At 39.5% G+C, this 14565-nt stretch overlaps 2 protein-coding genes across 3 annotated transcripts; both read right to left on the bottom strand.

Annotated features, from left to right (window-relative positions):
- Positions 1-540: 540 nt before the first annotated feature.
- On the bottom strand, positions 541-4868 carry isg20 (interferon stimulated exonuclease gene). Of its 2 annotated transcripts, none has more exons than XM_018685662.2 (4): positions 4759-4868; positions 3020-3690; positions 2464-2664; positions 541-1534 (listed from the first exon to the last, which is right to left on the bottom strand). In XM_018685662.2, the coding sequence occupies exons 2-4, from the start codon at positions 3659-3661 to the stop codon at positions 1334-1336; spliced, it is 1044 nt and encodes a 347-aa protein (XP_018541178.1). In that variant the 5' UTR covers positions 3662-3690; positions 4759-4868; the 3' UTR covers positions 541-1333. The 2 variants fall into 2 exon arrangements, with proteins under 2 accessions (XP_018541178.1, XP_018541179.1); XM_018685663.2 differs by lacking the exon at positions 4759-4868 and adding an exon at positions 3805-3856.
- Positions 4869-5771: 903 nt separating this feature from the next.
- pdia3 (protein disulfide isomerase family A, member 3) lies at positions 5772-13063 on the bottom strand. The gene is made up of 13 exons (XM_018685667.2): positions 12737-13063; positions 11344-11422; positions 11111-11228; positions 10843-10950; positions 10524-10653; positions 10243-10359; positions 8825-8950; positions 8514-8696; positions 8099-8207; positions 7313-7441; positions 6881-6960; positions 6474-6531; positions 5772-6388 (listed from the first exon to the last, which is right to left on the bottom strand). The coding sequence occupies exons 1-13, from the start codon at positions 12868-12870 to the stop codon at positions 6266-6268; spliced, it is 1494 nt and encodes a 497-aa protein (XP_018541183.1). The 5' UTR covers positions 12871-13063; the 3' UTR covers positions 5772-6265.
- Positions 13064-14565: the final 1502 nt, after the last annotated feature.

The following is a 14565-nucleotide window of genomic DNA, read 5'->3' as shown; positions in this document are numbered from 1 at the left end:
CAGCTGAGAAGATTCTGACAAGAAAGTGAAATCAAATCAGCAGGTTTTCATTTAAAAGACACATTAAGATGCAATTTGTGCTTTCTATTTAAAACTGTAACTGACACTTAAAAGTTTATCACTTAAGCTGCAAACATGACCGTGACATATTATCACATGCACAATGAACAGGTGCTTATTAACACATCCAACAGATTGGGAGCAGAATGATGTTTGTGTCCACCTGGCTCTTTAGAAGTTTTCCCCCTGTGATTGGAAATGCAACTAAATAGGACCTTTTGTTAGACCCTCCTTAACTGGTAAACATCCAATTCTTTCAAATTCCACAGCTCCGGTTTATTACAGATTTTCCATTTTTAGCATCCAAGCACAGATCAAGATAACCTTCCAGATCTGACGAAACTTCTTCAGAGCCACGGTTGATATTATACAACTGTTTTCATGAGCTTTATAGTTCTCTGTATAACAACTCAACTGATCCTCGTGTAAAAGTTTTCAGTGTTGTTGCATTTACTCACTGAAATCAAGCAAAGTCAGGGGTTTATTTTAACAAGATGCCATTTTATTAGGACATTTAAGAGCAGCTTGCAGTGCAAGGTAATGAACAATATTGTATTCTTACAATATAAATACCTAAGGCCACATAAATATGGAGGTAACTGCATCACTTTAAAACTTGTCCTCAGTTTATTTTAAATTTGTGTTCTTTCTTTTGCCTTGTAGACAGTGAAAAACATGTTAAGAGCTGCAGCTTCTGCTGCTTTTGAGTTTGCTCCCAGCAGCCAAATGTGCATTTGTATGTGCTCGTAAACAGAACCATTTGAAAAGAAAAAAAAAAACTAAAAACAAAAACAGCTATATGTGTGGCCTTAGAGCTTTGTGCCCTATTAACAGTTAACCTTTTAACCTTTCAAGTAAGAGCTGAGACTGTCAGAAAACTCCAAACTCCAAAGTTAGACATTTTAAAAGCACCAACACTTTTCACACTATAAACATTATCAAGTCTAGAACAACCATCTTGATTCTTATCAACTCTGCAAGCAAATATCACAGCAACTATATGCTGTTAGGAACACAAACCATGTTTAACATGTTTAAAAGCAATAAGTTAACAAGTGTTTTCATTCAAGCAATAAAGTTATTTTCCCTAAAGTGATACAGTTCATCTCCTCATGAGACAATGTGGATAATTTTAGCTCCTCAGACTTCACATAATTTATATCATCACATTATTTATAGTTCTCTGAATCTACTCTGATGACTAAGAATACCAAAATCTAACTTAGGGACTTTCTGAGGTGTTTCCACTGAATGTCTCGTGAATACTTTCCTCTTATTGGCTGTCAGCTGTGACATCATCTGGCCAGTACTCGTCCTGCATGTAGTGGTTTGAGGAGGCGAAGCTGGGCTCGTGTGGAGCGTTGTCGTCCCTCAGCTTGTTCTGCAGCTCCTGCTCCCACTCGCCCTCCACCAGCTTGTACAGGTCGAGGGCGGCCTGAGCGTCCTCCACTGAACAGTGACCTCTCTTCCCAACCTGGGCGAAAAAACACAGACAGGGTCAGTGTGGTAAAACCAGGTACTACAGATGTACTACGAACACTTCAGTTATATCTATACAGTATTAAAAGAAAGACAAAAATGTATTCTCTCTTACTCTGTTTGGTGAAATCTGTGAACTTTTTGTGACCATGTTTTGTTAACATTCTCTTCTTCAGCCTGACTGATGTTGGATTTTATCATTATATCTGCTGATACTTAAGTAAATAAACATGTTGATTGTTTATTAAAGAGCTGTGACTTTAATATGTACTGAACCAGGGCTTTTTACAGTTAAAAATAAACTTTTCAGTGCTCCCTGGTGGACAAACCTCATGGTGACACTTTTTAAACTGCATCCAACATTATCATTGACACTTGTGTGCTACAGTTTTTATTTATCAGCTTGCATATTGTCATTGTAGGGCAGAAATATCCATATTATAGCTTTTTAAGAAAATCTTGTGGTGTTAAATTATTTTTAAAACATAGTTTATTTGAAAAACAACACTTTTGGACATGAAAGATTTCCACCTGACAGCAATGATATGTGCCGAATCATCTGTGTTGGAATAATATTGAGCAGTAACAGAACAGTAACCTTGACTTTCTATTAGTTAGATTTCCAGGTCCACTCCATTTTAACTCTTCAATTTAACTTAAATTCATTCATTTCCCCAAATACATACGGGACATGTTAAAAAGAAAGAAGTAAGTCTTTTCTTAACAATGTTTATGACACAAAAACTGCTAAAAGACATTTTGTAGATGCCTTTCTGCAGTTTCAATAAAAAACTCTAGTTATCATACAACATGAGATATATATATATATATATATATATATATGCTACAACAAATAAACAACAAAAAACCCCCTACATTTCCCCCTGAAGACTGAAGAGGCCCGTGGCACTCATTAGGTCTCACCTGTATTTTCCTGTTCAGCAGCTTATTGGCCAAGATTTTGAGAGAGGGGCAGCGCTTGCGGGGGAAACCGGCCAAACGGCTGAGGAGACGTGTCGTACCGGTGTCCCTGACCATGTGACATGGATGAGGAATGTCCAGCGCCTCAAAGTCGTTGTAGATGGAGTGGCCCACGACCACTTTGCCCTCAAGTATACTGAGGATCTACAGGAGAGAAACCACGCAAGTGCAGAAGAAGATAATTTACCTGTAATTACTGATCATTAACGATTTGGAGGGTCAGCTGGGTTTACTCAGTGTTGACAGCTTGACTGGGTTGACTGTTCAAACCGCTTTGACCTATATGTCACGAAGCCTTATACTGGTTTTATAATGTACAGACAACACAAGGTAGATTTCTGCTTTTGAGCACTTGCTATTTCACCTGTGCTGCAGCTGCAGGTTGGCTGTTCAATAGTCTTGGCTGAGATTTGAGTGTATTTATAGTCACAGCTTACACTGATTCATTCATTGTATACTAAGAAATCAAAAGTGACAGAAGATGATATGCTGGTCTCACCTCCTCCCTGGCCTGAACGAAGGGTGTGGCGTTGTGCAGATGATGCCTCCGGATTCCACTCCAGGGGGTCCTGTAGTCTGTGACGCGCTGACACGGCTGGACGTATTTATCATACAGGACGTTACCATGATAGTCCAGGATGCTGCAGCGGGCCAGCTCACTGCAGCGCCCACCAGGCCCCGTCCCCACCATCTCACAGTCCAACGCCACCACTGTAGTCGAGCACGAGCTGAGGCACGGTGAACTCCGACCACTGGCTGGAGGACTGGCCTCAGAGGAGAAACCGCTGTCCACCTCCCAGCAGTCTCTGAGGGCTGTGACTAAACTAGTGTGGTCAGACACTTTAGGCACAGTCACAGAAAGCCCAGGTTTAGATGCATCAGTGTTGTTTTCAGAGTTCAGACTGCTTTGACTTTCCTGCTTTGTTTCACTCGATTTCGTTTTTTTGACCAGTTTATTTGTATCCAGTGGCTCTGCTCTTTTCCTCTTCATGTTGGCGATTACTATCTTCTGCTGACATTTATTCCTAGCTCTTGCCTTCTCCACGGTGTGAAGCATCATGGCTTCTTTGCACAAATACCGATAGTTGCTGAGAAGCCCCCAGGAGGAGGCTTTATTCTTTCTTGACACCTCTGCCATCATCAATCAAGGAAATTGGCCTTGAAGTCATTCTAAAGAAACAAAAAACAAATTTTTAGAGTAGGTGATCACTACTATCCATTGTATCCAAGATCTTTTTTAAGCTACACACTCACTCTGAAAAAAAAAAAAAGACAGCGTTGCACCTTTTGTCCTGTAGGCTGTTGCATAACTTTGGTGCTTATCTCACTGCGTGTGCTTGCAATGTGAGAACAATAAAACAAAATAATAAATTTCTTGTGAGACCACATTTGGCCAATACAACCAACTCTGACATTATACACGAGCTACAGAAACGTTGTTAACAACTTGCAAAAATACCACTGGTTTGAACGGGTAGGTGATTGACGGCAACACATTACAACACGTTGCAGCAACTGTGTTGTGCAGGTTGTGCGACTCTTGGTGAATATAACAATCAATTGAGCGAACTCACAGTTCAAAAGGTAAATTATGAACGTTTGGGAAAAGTCAGAGGGTCTTTATTCTGTGAGACTCCGTTCAAAAATCCGACTGTTTAATGTTTCTTCACTGCCCGCCAGGGATTTCTTCTTACTTCACTCGTACAGTCTGAACGATGTTATTTTTCCATCATTACTAGTCTCTAGCAGTGAATACAACATACACTCAGCTGTATGTACAACCCGATAAAAGTTCATGAACATCTTATTTGGGTGTCTGCTTCTTTTAAGAGGCCTTGGTCGACAATAGTGATCAGTGACCACTCATCAGCTATCGTTATTTCAGTTGACAATTCAGCAGGCGTGCTTGTTTGGTCAGCTGTACATAAGCCGTATTGAACACTGCCCCCCAAATGTTCAGAAAAAGAGGGAACTCATGTCTTGTGCGGTGTTAAACTTTGTCGGTAGTCAAGGCGAACTTAAACTGCCAGATATTTCAACGGAGTCTGCCGTTCGGTCCAAAAAAATAGCTAGCTAAAGAAAGCCACGTCAAACAAGCTACAAAGGATCATTCCTCAAAGGAAAATATCACGTAAGATTATTGCTACGAGATTAAAATGTTTGTTAAGAAGGTTAACAAAATATACACAGGAGATTACACGATATGAAAATAAAAAGGTGGAATAATTTGTACGTTACCTTCCGAAACAGCACGTGCACCCTCTGGACATGCCTGTACAAGTCCACTCTGCTCTTCATCCTATTGGCTCCTTCTCTTCTTCGCTTGTTATTTCACAGGAGGCGGCTAATACACAGCTGAGTCGCCACCTACAGGCTGAAGGTGACATTGCCATAAGATCGCTTTCAAAAAGGAAAAGACACTAAAAAGTTAAAGGAGCATAACGAACGATTGGTAATAAAACCACACATATAAAATAATATTAACAATAATAATAAAAATTGTTGTTAGTAACTGGGTTTTAATAATTAAAATAAGGTTAACTACTGTAAAATGTATTTAAAAATGAATGACAGTGACTATAGCTTTATGTTGAAGATTAATCTACAATTTATTATGTTGTAGAAACAGTGACATCATGAGGAAACATGATTCAAAACTAAACTACAGAAAGTAGACAATAGATTTCATATTGTTGAAAATCAATTATATCATTGTCACATTGTTGTTTCCTACTGCTGTTATGATGGGACTAACTGTCCTTTCTGATGTGTTTTTCTCATCCCAATTGGTGTAATTTTCACACCAAATAAGCTTCAGTTTTACTCAGTCTTTGCATCCATTTGGCCCAGTTAATTTTTTGAAAACAAAATAATTTCCAATTCTGAAAACTGAGTATTTATATTAGTCAAGAAAAAATAATCCCTAATATTTTAAACTTTTAATATCTGAGGAATGTCTACTTTTCCTTGTTTTGTATCTAAATAAATCAAATATATTTAGGTTTTTATATTGTTGGTTGAACAAAACAAGAAATCTGAAGATGTCACCACAGATGGTTGAGGGCGTGTGTCTCTCAATCACTAAATGCAACATAGAAATGCAAATACAAATGAGGTGAAAAATGTCAGTTAACTTCATAAACATTATTGTAATTACTAAAACTGTGAATTACAGGAAAGTGTTTAACTGAGGTTTGGAAAGCAGAATGTTTTACCAGCCATGACATTCATGAATGAGATCATACAGTTCATTTTGGTTTTGTGGGCCTTTTTATTTCATAATCCTTCCAAATGTACAAAAACAAAGACATGTTACAAAAACAAAAAAAATTCACCATTACCATTATCCCCTGTGACGACGACAACAACAAGAACCAAAGCGACAGATGACAGGAGACTGGTGTCAAACCAAAGTGCATCAGCCTGAGGTGTAGTAGACAGACCAGGGGGAAATAAAAATCTCAATTTTTCAAAAGCTGTCCCCTCTTCCCTAAAAATTTGTTTTTGTTTTTAAACATCGGGCAGGCCCTGGCCACCACCTCTCCACCTTCCACGGTTTTCCCAGAGCAGCGGAGGACCTAAAGGGAGGGCCGAGTCTTTTTGACTTGGCTTCAGAGCATTCGGTAGTTCACTAAGAGAGTGGAATATAATTTAGTTCTTTCTCTGCACAGATTTCCCCAATCCTCCTCCTCCTCCTGTCATGGGGGGGGGGGGGGGGGGGTAGTTGAGTTCCTGTTTGGAGCTTTTATAGCTCTGTCTTGTCATCATCCTTCTTCTTCTTCTTCTTCTTGGTCTCCTCCTGCATCACCAAGGGGTTGGAGGCCTCTCTCTTCAGGTAGGAGATGAAGTCGCTCACCTCGCGACCTCCCTGGAACGAGAGCAGCGAGACGGGACGATTAGCAGAGTGAGAGGACAGACATGAATTCACTTTGTTTTATTGATCGCTCACTCACCTCGTATTTCTTTGGGTTCATCTTACGCCCAGCTGGGGAGAAGTAGATTGTGGGGAAACTGAAAAAGAAAAAAGAATTCATATTGTAATTTACCATCAGACAGTGTTACTTGAGTGACTATGCAGAGAGTTTGAAGTTTATTATTTTTGTGGTATTTTCATTTCCAGTCATTGAAAATCTTAAGTCAGCACTGTCTGAGAAAATGGTCGCCACTGAGCTCCTTCTTCATCTTGGGGAAGAGGTAGTAGTCTGAGGGGGCAAATCAGGTGACAATCAGTTCAAATCCACATTCAGTGGATGACTGCACGACGGCCGATGACGTCCATTTTCTCAGACAGTCTGACTTACAACAAACCACCAAGGCTTGTCCAGGGTCAGGGGAAGCTTGAATATGACCCACGACTCACCCGCTGACTTCATATGGAGATGGCACATCGTTGGCTGTGGCATCCATCTTGGCAATGACAACGTTGGGATCATCGGCCAGCTTCAGGAGCAGAGGAGAGAAACTGTTAACTGTCGGTTTTATCTGGGCTAGAGCTGAAATGACTGATATTAATCTTTCTGATAATTAATAATCTGAGTCATTTCATCAAGCAAGAATATCAAACATTTGACCTTTACAGCTTCTCCAACTATCATTTATATATATATATATATATATATATATATATAATTTTCTTTTTTTTTAACATATAAAACTCAAAAGATTAATCAGAAACACCAGGTTCTCTTCACCGTTCAACCTCAAAATATTTCTGTCAAATCATTTAAACCTGGTCTCTGCTGTTATCCACAGTATATCAGAACAGCAGCAGGTTAGGAGCCCATTCCCTCACCTTCTCTCCCAGCTCTTTGTATTTGGGCTCCAGGTTCTTACAGTGTCCGCACCACGGAGCATAGAACTCGATCAGCACGTCTTTGCTGTCGTCGTTGACGATGGCATCAAAGTTCTCAGCCACCACAACCTGAAAACAAACGGTAGATGTCACAAGTTTATTATTTACTGACAAGTAGGTGTGAGTATTTTAATTAAGAAAGCACTTTGAGTCATGAATGATAGTGTTGCATTTTATTAAATGTTCATTCACATCTATTACATCTGACCCTGGACAATATTACAGTTAAAATGTTGTTAAACTGTGTCTAATGTTTGAATATATACATGAAAGATGTTGTTTACTCTTAGTAGCAAGAGTTGATTTTTGTTTTTGTAGATTTTTATTGTATTTTAAATTCTGCAAAACTTAATATACTTTTAATACTTGTAATACTTTTATCAAACAATCACTCCACTTAAGTTGGATATTTTAGTAAGTGTTCCTCCAGTGGCTGGAGAGAGTCAGACAGAATATTTGGGTATAAAATCCCCCTTCAAAACAAATTTAGACAGTCTAAACCCTGAGCACACCTGAGGGTGGGAAGTGTGAGCAAGACACGATCAGACTGCATTGAAGAATCAAGGATTTGTGTTTATTTTTCTATTCCTTACATCTATTAATATCCATCAGTTTTAACATAGCAGGCAAAATGAAGGGGGCAACTTTCAGAATAACTGAACAAATACAAAACCCCAGCAGACGTTAAGTAGAAATTTATGACTCCATCTGAATGTTTCATCTTACCTTGACAGGTCCGTCGTTGTTCTCTGGGATGGGCTCTGATTTGAGGTAGCGCTTCAACTTGCCATCAAAGTAGTCCTGCAGGAAACGCTCCAGAGCTTTTCCATCACGACTGTTGAACAGAAAATGAAATCATCAGAGACTCTGAGTGTATGGAAAAAGAATACAGATCCAACGTCTGAGTTTAGGCTTACGGTGGAAGCAATTAATCAGAATTTAAAAAGGAGAAATTTGTCATTCCCTAGTTCCTTAGATATCTGTTCATCTGTTTAACGTGGCTATGTGCAAGTACAGTGCGCCACACATCTAAGAATTCTCTATAACCAGTGAGAACTTACATCAAAATAACACCAGAGAATCTGATTTCAGTAAAGTCTACTCATGTTGAACAATAAAAACAAAAACTGTCTTGACTTACGAGAACTCCTCAGTCATGACATATTTGTCTCCCTTGGCGGTGCGGATGGCCACCATAGGCAACTCTCCTGAGCTGCCGTCCATGCCGAACTCGGACACATCATGGCTGAACATGTTCTTGTTGGCCACAGCGAAGTTCAGCTTCTTGCCCTGATCCAGGAAGCCCTTTGCCACCTTCATCACCCTGTAAAATGAGAGTGTGGTCTGTTTTAAAAGATGCATCTTAAATCAATGGCAGTATTTACATGACGTTTTAGCTCAAACTGAAAGAGTCAGGAGCAACTGCAGTGGTGCAAGTTTAGAGACACCCACCTGTTCCTCCAGTAGTTGGAGCCCTTGGGGTTTTTGTCGTAGTCAACGTCATAATAAGCCACCAACAGGTCTTTACCCCTCAGCTGGTCTTTGTTGTCGTCTGTCATGTGCGGGCAGATTCCAAAGCTGAGTGAAAAGAAAGAAAGAAAAGTTTAGAAAGAAAGTTCAAACAAGAAGTTAATATACTCTTTTAGTTTCTCTAATGTCTTATGCCTCGCCTTTAACATCTACACGGTTTAGATCTTATCACACCACTAAAATCTCCAAAAACTGTCTGATCACAACACATTGAACATACTGATATTTGGCAGTTAGAATTTGAGAAATAGGCTGGTACCAAGTGAAAGCAAAACAAATACATAGGGGTATCTTTTCAAAAAAACAAACCAAAAAAAAACCAAACAAACAAAAAAAAAAACCTCAACTGCCAGCTTTGTCACGACCGTTAGTGGGAACACTGGTAAACCACATGTAGAGGAGACGTTCGTACAACTACTGTAATCTCTTTTGTTTCGATTTCATCAATAACTGTGTTGAACATTAAAAAATAAAATTCTTGTGGTATCTGCCCTTAAATTAATAATATAGAAATAACTGCACATGTTAACTCTGTATGCCAATTACTTTTCAATGTAGGAATATATGGAAGTCAGGTCAAATCACATTTTGACTGCAGTCTACTGGATTATATATACATAAAAAAAAATTTTAATGAGCAAAGAATTAACACAGGTATGTTAGTGAGATTCACACTCCTGCCCAAGCTGTGTGTTATTAAAAACCTAAGTGAGACAAATATTAAAAATATTTTTTAAATATGGTGCTGGGTAGATCAACTTTTCAATATGAATACAATAAGTGGAAAAGGTTAGCTGTGCTCATGAGTGCCCATTTGTTTCAAATCACATTGCACAGTATTACACAGGTGGATCACACAGATTGTCTATGGTCTCATCTGCACAGTATCAGTCTGTATTGCTTTGCACAGACTGCACATCGCATCTAATCTATTCAGAAAATGGAAGACCCACTATCACACTAGGATCTAAGATATAAAGAGATTATGAGTCCAATCCTTGCTCATCACAAGTACCAAAGACTTTTTGTTGGTGCCTTAATGCTTTATTAACCATACTACCAGAACTGAGTGAGAGCCGACTCTGTGTTTGCAGAGGACAACTCACCTACGACAAAAGGTCTTATTGACACTCAGCCATGTGTGCAAATATACTGTTGCCACGTAAGATGTTTTACCACATCCAACAATTCCTACAACTACTGTAAGCAGATTGTGCTTTGCAAATACAGTGAACCATCATCTCTGTTGCCTAACTGGTTGTTAGGCAGAAGTTTCTAGATGTGTGAAAAAGGAACATGGACTAAGAAAACTGTCTTTACTCAAGAAAAACAACACTCACATGTTGTCCTGGATGAACCTCTTGATTTTGCTGCTGGTGAATTTGTCCTCTGTGAATTTGACGGAGCTGTCTTCAAACTTGTTGTTAAGGCGTGGTGGGCGGAACAGGACGATTCCTCTGCAAACAAACAGAGAAAAGGTCAGTTTAGTCCAGATCGCTGGGACAGACCTGCTGCACTACTGGTGTGACTGTCCAGGTGTGTGTGTAAAAAAAAAAAAGAAAAAGAAAGAAGAAGTCATTCTTAGCTGAGGATTAGGCCAAATGCAGAAAGATCTACTCACTCTCCGTCAATGCCTTGGCTCTGGAGAAGAGCTTCGGAGTTGGTGTGGGCGAAGCGATAGTTGTCCCTCAAGGCGCTGGCTGCTTTCAGGAACTCAGCCTGTGACGAGCTCTTCTCATCAGCAAAGAACCCTGGGAACAGAAGATGAATCATTCAGATCAGCATTCATATACCCTCAGATTACCTGCAGTTAAAATTTATCCAAACTGGGTTCACATAGACATCTCATGCATATTCATGTTGCTGCTAAGGGACTTAGTAAACACAAAAATTCCCTGCTACAGGGCTAGTAAGTGGCTAAAATTTAAATATGAACTCACCAACAACACTTGCATCTTGATCTGCAATAAATTTCTCCAAGTCTGCGTCAGCCTTGAGCTCCACAGAAGCTGGGCCAGCCTGCTTCTTAAGGAAGCTGACAATCCCATCTACAAAGAGAGAGAGGGAAGCAGAGGAATGATGCAGGCAGAAGATGAAGAGGCAAAAAAATAAAGATGACCATGACATGCCAGAAATAAGCAGAAAGGGACTATTTGAACAAATGTGAGGGGTACACCTAAAAAATAAAATCATATTTCAGACAAATACCTGCAGTTCTGGGACCATCATAAGGACCAGATTCCTCTCCATCCCTGAAGATCTTCAGGGTCGGGTATCCACTGACACCATATTTGCTGCATGTGTTGCTGTTGGCTGTGCAGTCAACCTAAAGAGGAAAGAAAATCATTCACTTTCTAAAGAGGCACAGAGAGCACTAGAGTACAGAGTGCAGAGAGCCATGCAAAAGTGGACAAAGTTAAGTTAACTGCATTATGCAATACCTTGGCCAGAGAGACGATGCCTTTCAGACGTGTGGCGGCTGCCTCGTACTCAGGTGCTAGCCGTTTACAATGGCCACACCTAATGGACAGAGGATATGGATCAGTCAAACAGTAGAACAAGTTACACCTCAGCTGCACTCAGGTTTCAGTTCAGCAAAGATCTTGAGGGAGATCTACAGATTTCACAGTGTGGAACTGGAAACCTCTGAGGTAATTGAACAGGGTTTGTAAAATACAAGTTACATAAAATACAAGTGGTGTTAAAGGAAAAAAAAGTGATTCACCAAACCTAAAATCATTTCTGTTGCTCATGCAATTAATTGTTTGGTCATGAAACGTGAATAACAAAATGAGGCATATCACTATTAGAGCTGCAACTAACAATTAATTGATTATCGATTAACCTGACAATTACATTTTTCAATTACTTGTAGTTTTGTCAATACAATGCCAGAAAACAGTGAAAATACCAGCTGTAATTTCCCAAAGACCAAGACCAAAAGTTTGTTTGTGGGTGGGGGGGTTGTTTAGCCTAAAACGATTATTGTACTATCAAAATGCATACTTATTGATCATCAACTAAATGTTGCAGCTGTAATCAGTATTTTGTGTCTCAAACTGTTCAAAATCCCAAAATACTTAATTGAAAATCAGAGACAACTAAGAAACGAGCAATTGTTCACATTCGAGAGGCTGCAACCACAACTTTTTAAGTAATCTTTACTAAAATAATGACGCTTTCCCTCTTTCTCTTATATTAAAAAGTTATGTGGTATTTTTAGCTAAAGACTTTGACAAATACGAGCCCGATAATCCTTTTTTTTTCAAGTTTGGTACCGTAGGCCCACGTCATATTTCCTCTGGCCCAATCAGAGGTGGACACCAAAACTTCTCTGGCCAATCAGAACGTTACAACAACGAAAGGACACGCCTCCAACTTCCTCGTAGCATTAATTCGCACGTAGTTTCCATTGAAAATGATAAAAGGCAGTTTAAAATAAATCTGCAATGAACAAACGTGTTCTGTTTTACAGTTTAATGTATGGCCAAAGTGTGAGAGACTCAGAATCTTTACTCCACTAAAAAAATACCTACAAATACAGCTACTTAGCTTGCACCTTTTCGCCCGTAGCTAACATGCTAACATTGGTCACTAGCCAATAAACCACAGACAACTTGACAGTAACGGCTCTATTAATATAAGAAGCAGTCTCAGGTGCATTTTAAACTTGTACAACGACTATGTTCATTAAAAAAACAAATCCCGGAGAAACATTCACAATGTTATAAGTTCTGTAAGTGAACGCCAGTTAGCTAATCCACGAAGCAAGTTAGCTCATTTAAGGTTTGCAAATGACTTCAGCAGCTCTGCACAAAACGTGAAAAGACTCACCAAGGAGCGAAGAACTCCACAAGAATGAGGTCATGGTCTCCGATCTTGCTTTCGAAATCGTCATCCGTGTACTCCAGCACATCACTGGCCCGGGTGAACCCGGCGAGGGCGGCCAAGAAGATGAGCCTCAACATCGCACACCGCGCTGGCTAAAAGCCTCTTTACTTTTTGTTAAACAAAACAAAAAAACTGTGTTGCAAACTGTGTCCGTGCCAGCCCCCCTTCTTCAGCTCTCTTCGGCGACGCGAAAGCCAACGTTGCTGCAGGATCCTCGGTCAGGGCCAAACGGAGAGTGGTCGGTAAGAGAAAGAGAAAGAGACGGAGGCGGCGGAGACGTTCAGGCAGCGGGACCGCTCCTAACCACAGTGTGGCAGCCTCCCATTGGTCCGTTCGACGCGTCACTCTTCCCGGATCAGCCAATGAGAAGCAGGCAAACGAAACCTCATCGTCTCTGAGCCAATCACGACTCGAGAAAATCAAAACTCCTCTCTGTCACACGCCCAAATGATTATGTTGAAACTTCACCGCTTGATATCATGGCCTTTTAATGATCTGCAAACGACTTTAATGTGCTGATTATCGTTTTTTTTTATTATTTCTTTCACGCACTAAGTGCCAAGCCCATGCATTTACAACACACCTAATATACCGTTGCCGCGATCAAACAATTGTCAGACAAAAACAGAACTTTTAACTTTGGAGTACAGCAATGGAATAAGATACTCAGTTGTGAGTTTAGTAGGTACATCTGACTAAAACTAATGCAGTCTAGTGCAACAGCTCGGAAATAAATCCTACCTACCTACCTTATAATGTTCAGTTCGTGTTGAAACCGTGTTAAAGAGGTGTTGATTCAATTGTATGATCATTCTGGAGGATGTAATCTGTTGCTCTATGTTGACAGGTGTTCCTATTATTGTATCACCCCCATTCAAATAAATGAGACTAGGCTAAACAACAAACATTTTATATAATGCAATACAGTTCAACAGCAGCACAAAGTGTAGCCTCCAAAATAATCATAAACGCCTCTCTAACACAATTTAAATAAAAAATGAAGTTGCCACAACAAAACTAACTGGTGCATAAAAGATAAAAGAACTATAATCTTTTGGGACCGAAGAAAATTCCATGATTTAACACTAACCAGGGCTATTCTGCAAAATGAGTTCTTTTACTTTTGATACTTTAAATAACTAGCAACTAAAGCTGTTAAACAGTAGTGGTGGAGTAAAAAGTACAAGATTTCTCTGTGAAATGAAGTGGAGTAGAGCTGTATAGTGGCATGAGAAGAAATACACAAATAGAAGTACTTACTTCAGCACAGTATTTGAATAAATGTGATTTGCATTATACCTCTGTCTGAGTCAAATGTTAGGAAAACAAATTATAAACAGCTACATACAAATGATTAATCAGAAGATAATCACTCTCAAGTTTCCCATAAGCCAGATTTTGACCTTATTTTTAACTGTGGGTGTTACTTTTGTTTTTAGCTGAGATAATATATTCCAAATCGCTGCACCACAGAACCTCAAGAAACAAGTTTCCATGTTGGGCTGCAGCTAATGATCATTTTCATAATTGATCAACCTGCTAATTACTTTCCTGGTTAATCTATTTATTAATTGGTCTAAAACATCAGGACAAGCACCAAAGTATACCCATCACAATTTCCCAGAGCTATAGCAATGTCTGTTCAACCAGCAGCCCAAAACAGAGAGATATTCTACTTACTCTAATGTTAATTGTCTCAACTAAGAGTTTGGAATTAGAGAACATTTGCTATTTTAACTTGAAAAGTATTAATATCAAAAATATAAATCTTG

The sequence above is a fragment of the Lates calcarifer genome, linkage group LG10, assembly GCF_001640805.2.
Source record: "Lates calcarifer isolate ASB-BC8 linkage group LG10, TLL_Latcal_v3, whole genome shotgun sequence".
Lineage (NCBI taxonomy): Eukaryota > Metazoa > Chordata > Actinopteri > Centropomidae > Lates > Lates calcarifer.
Note: the sequence above shows the minus strand (reverse complement) of the source record. Positions and strands in the feature narration are given on the sequence as shown.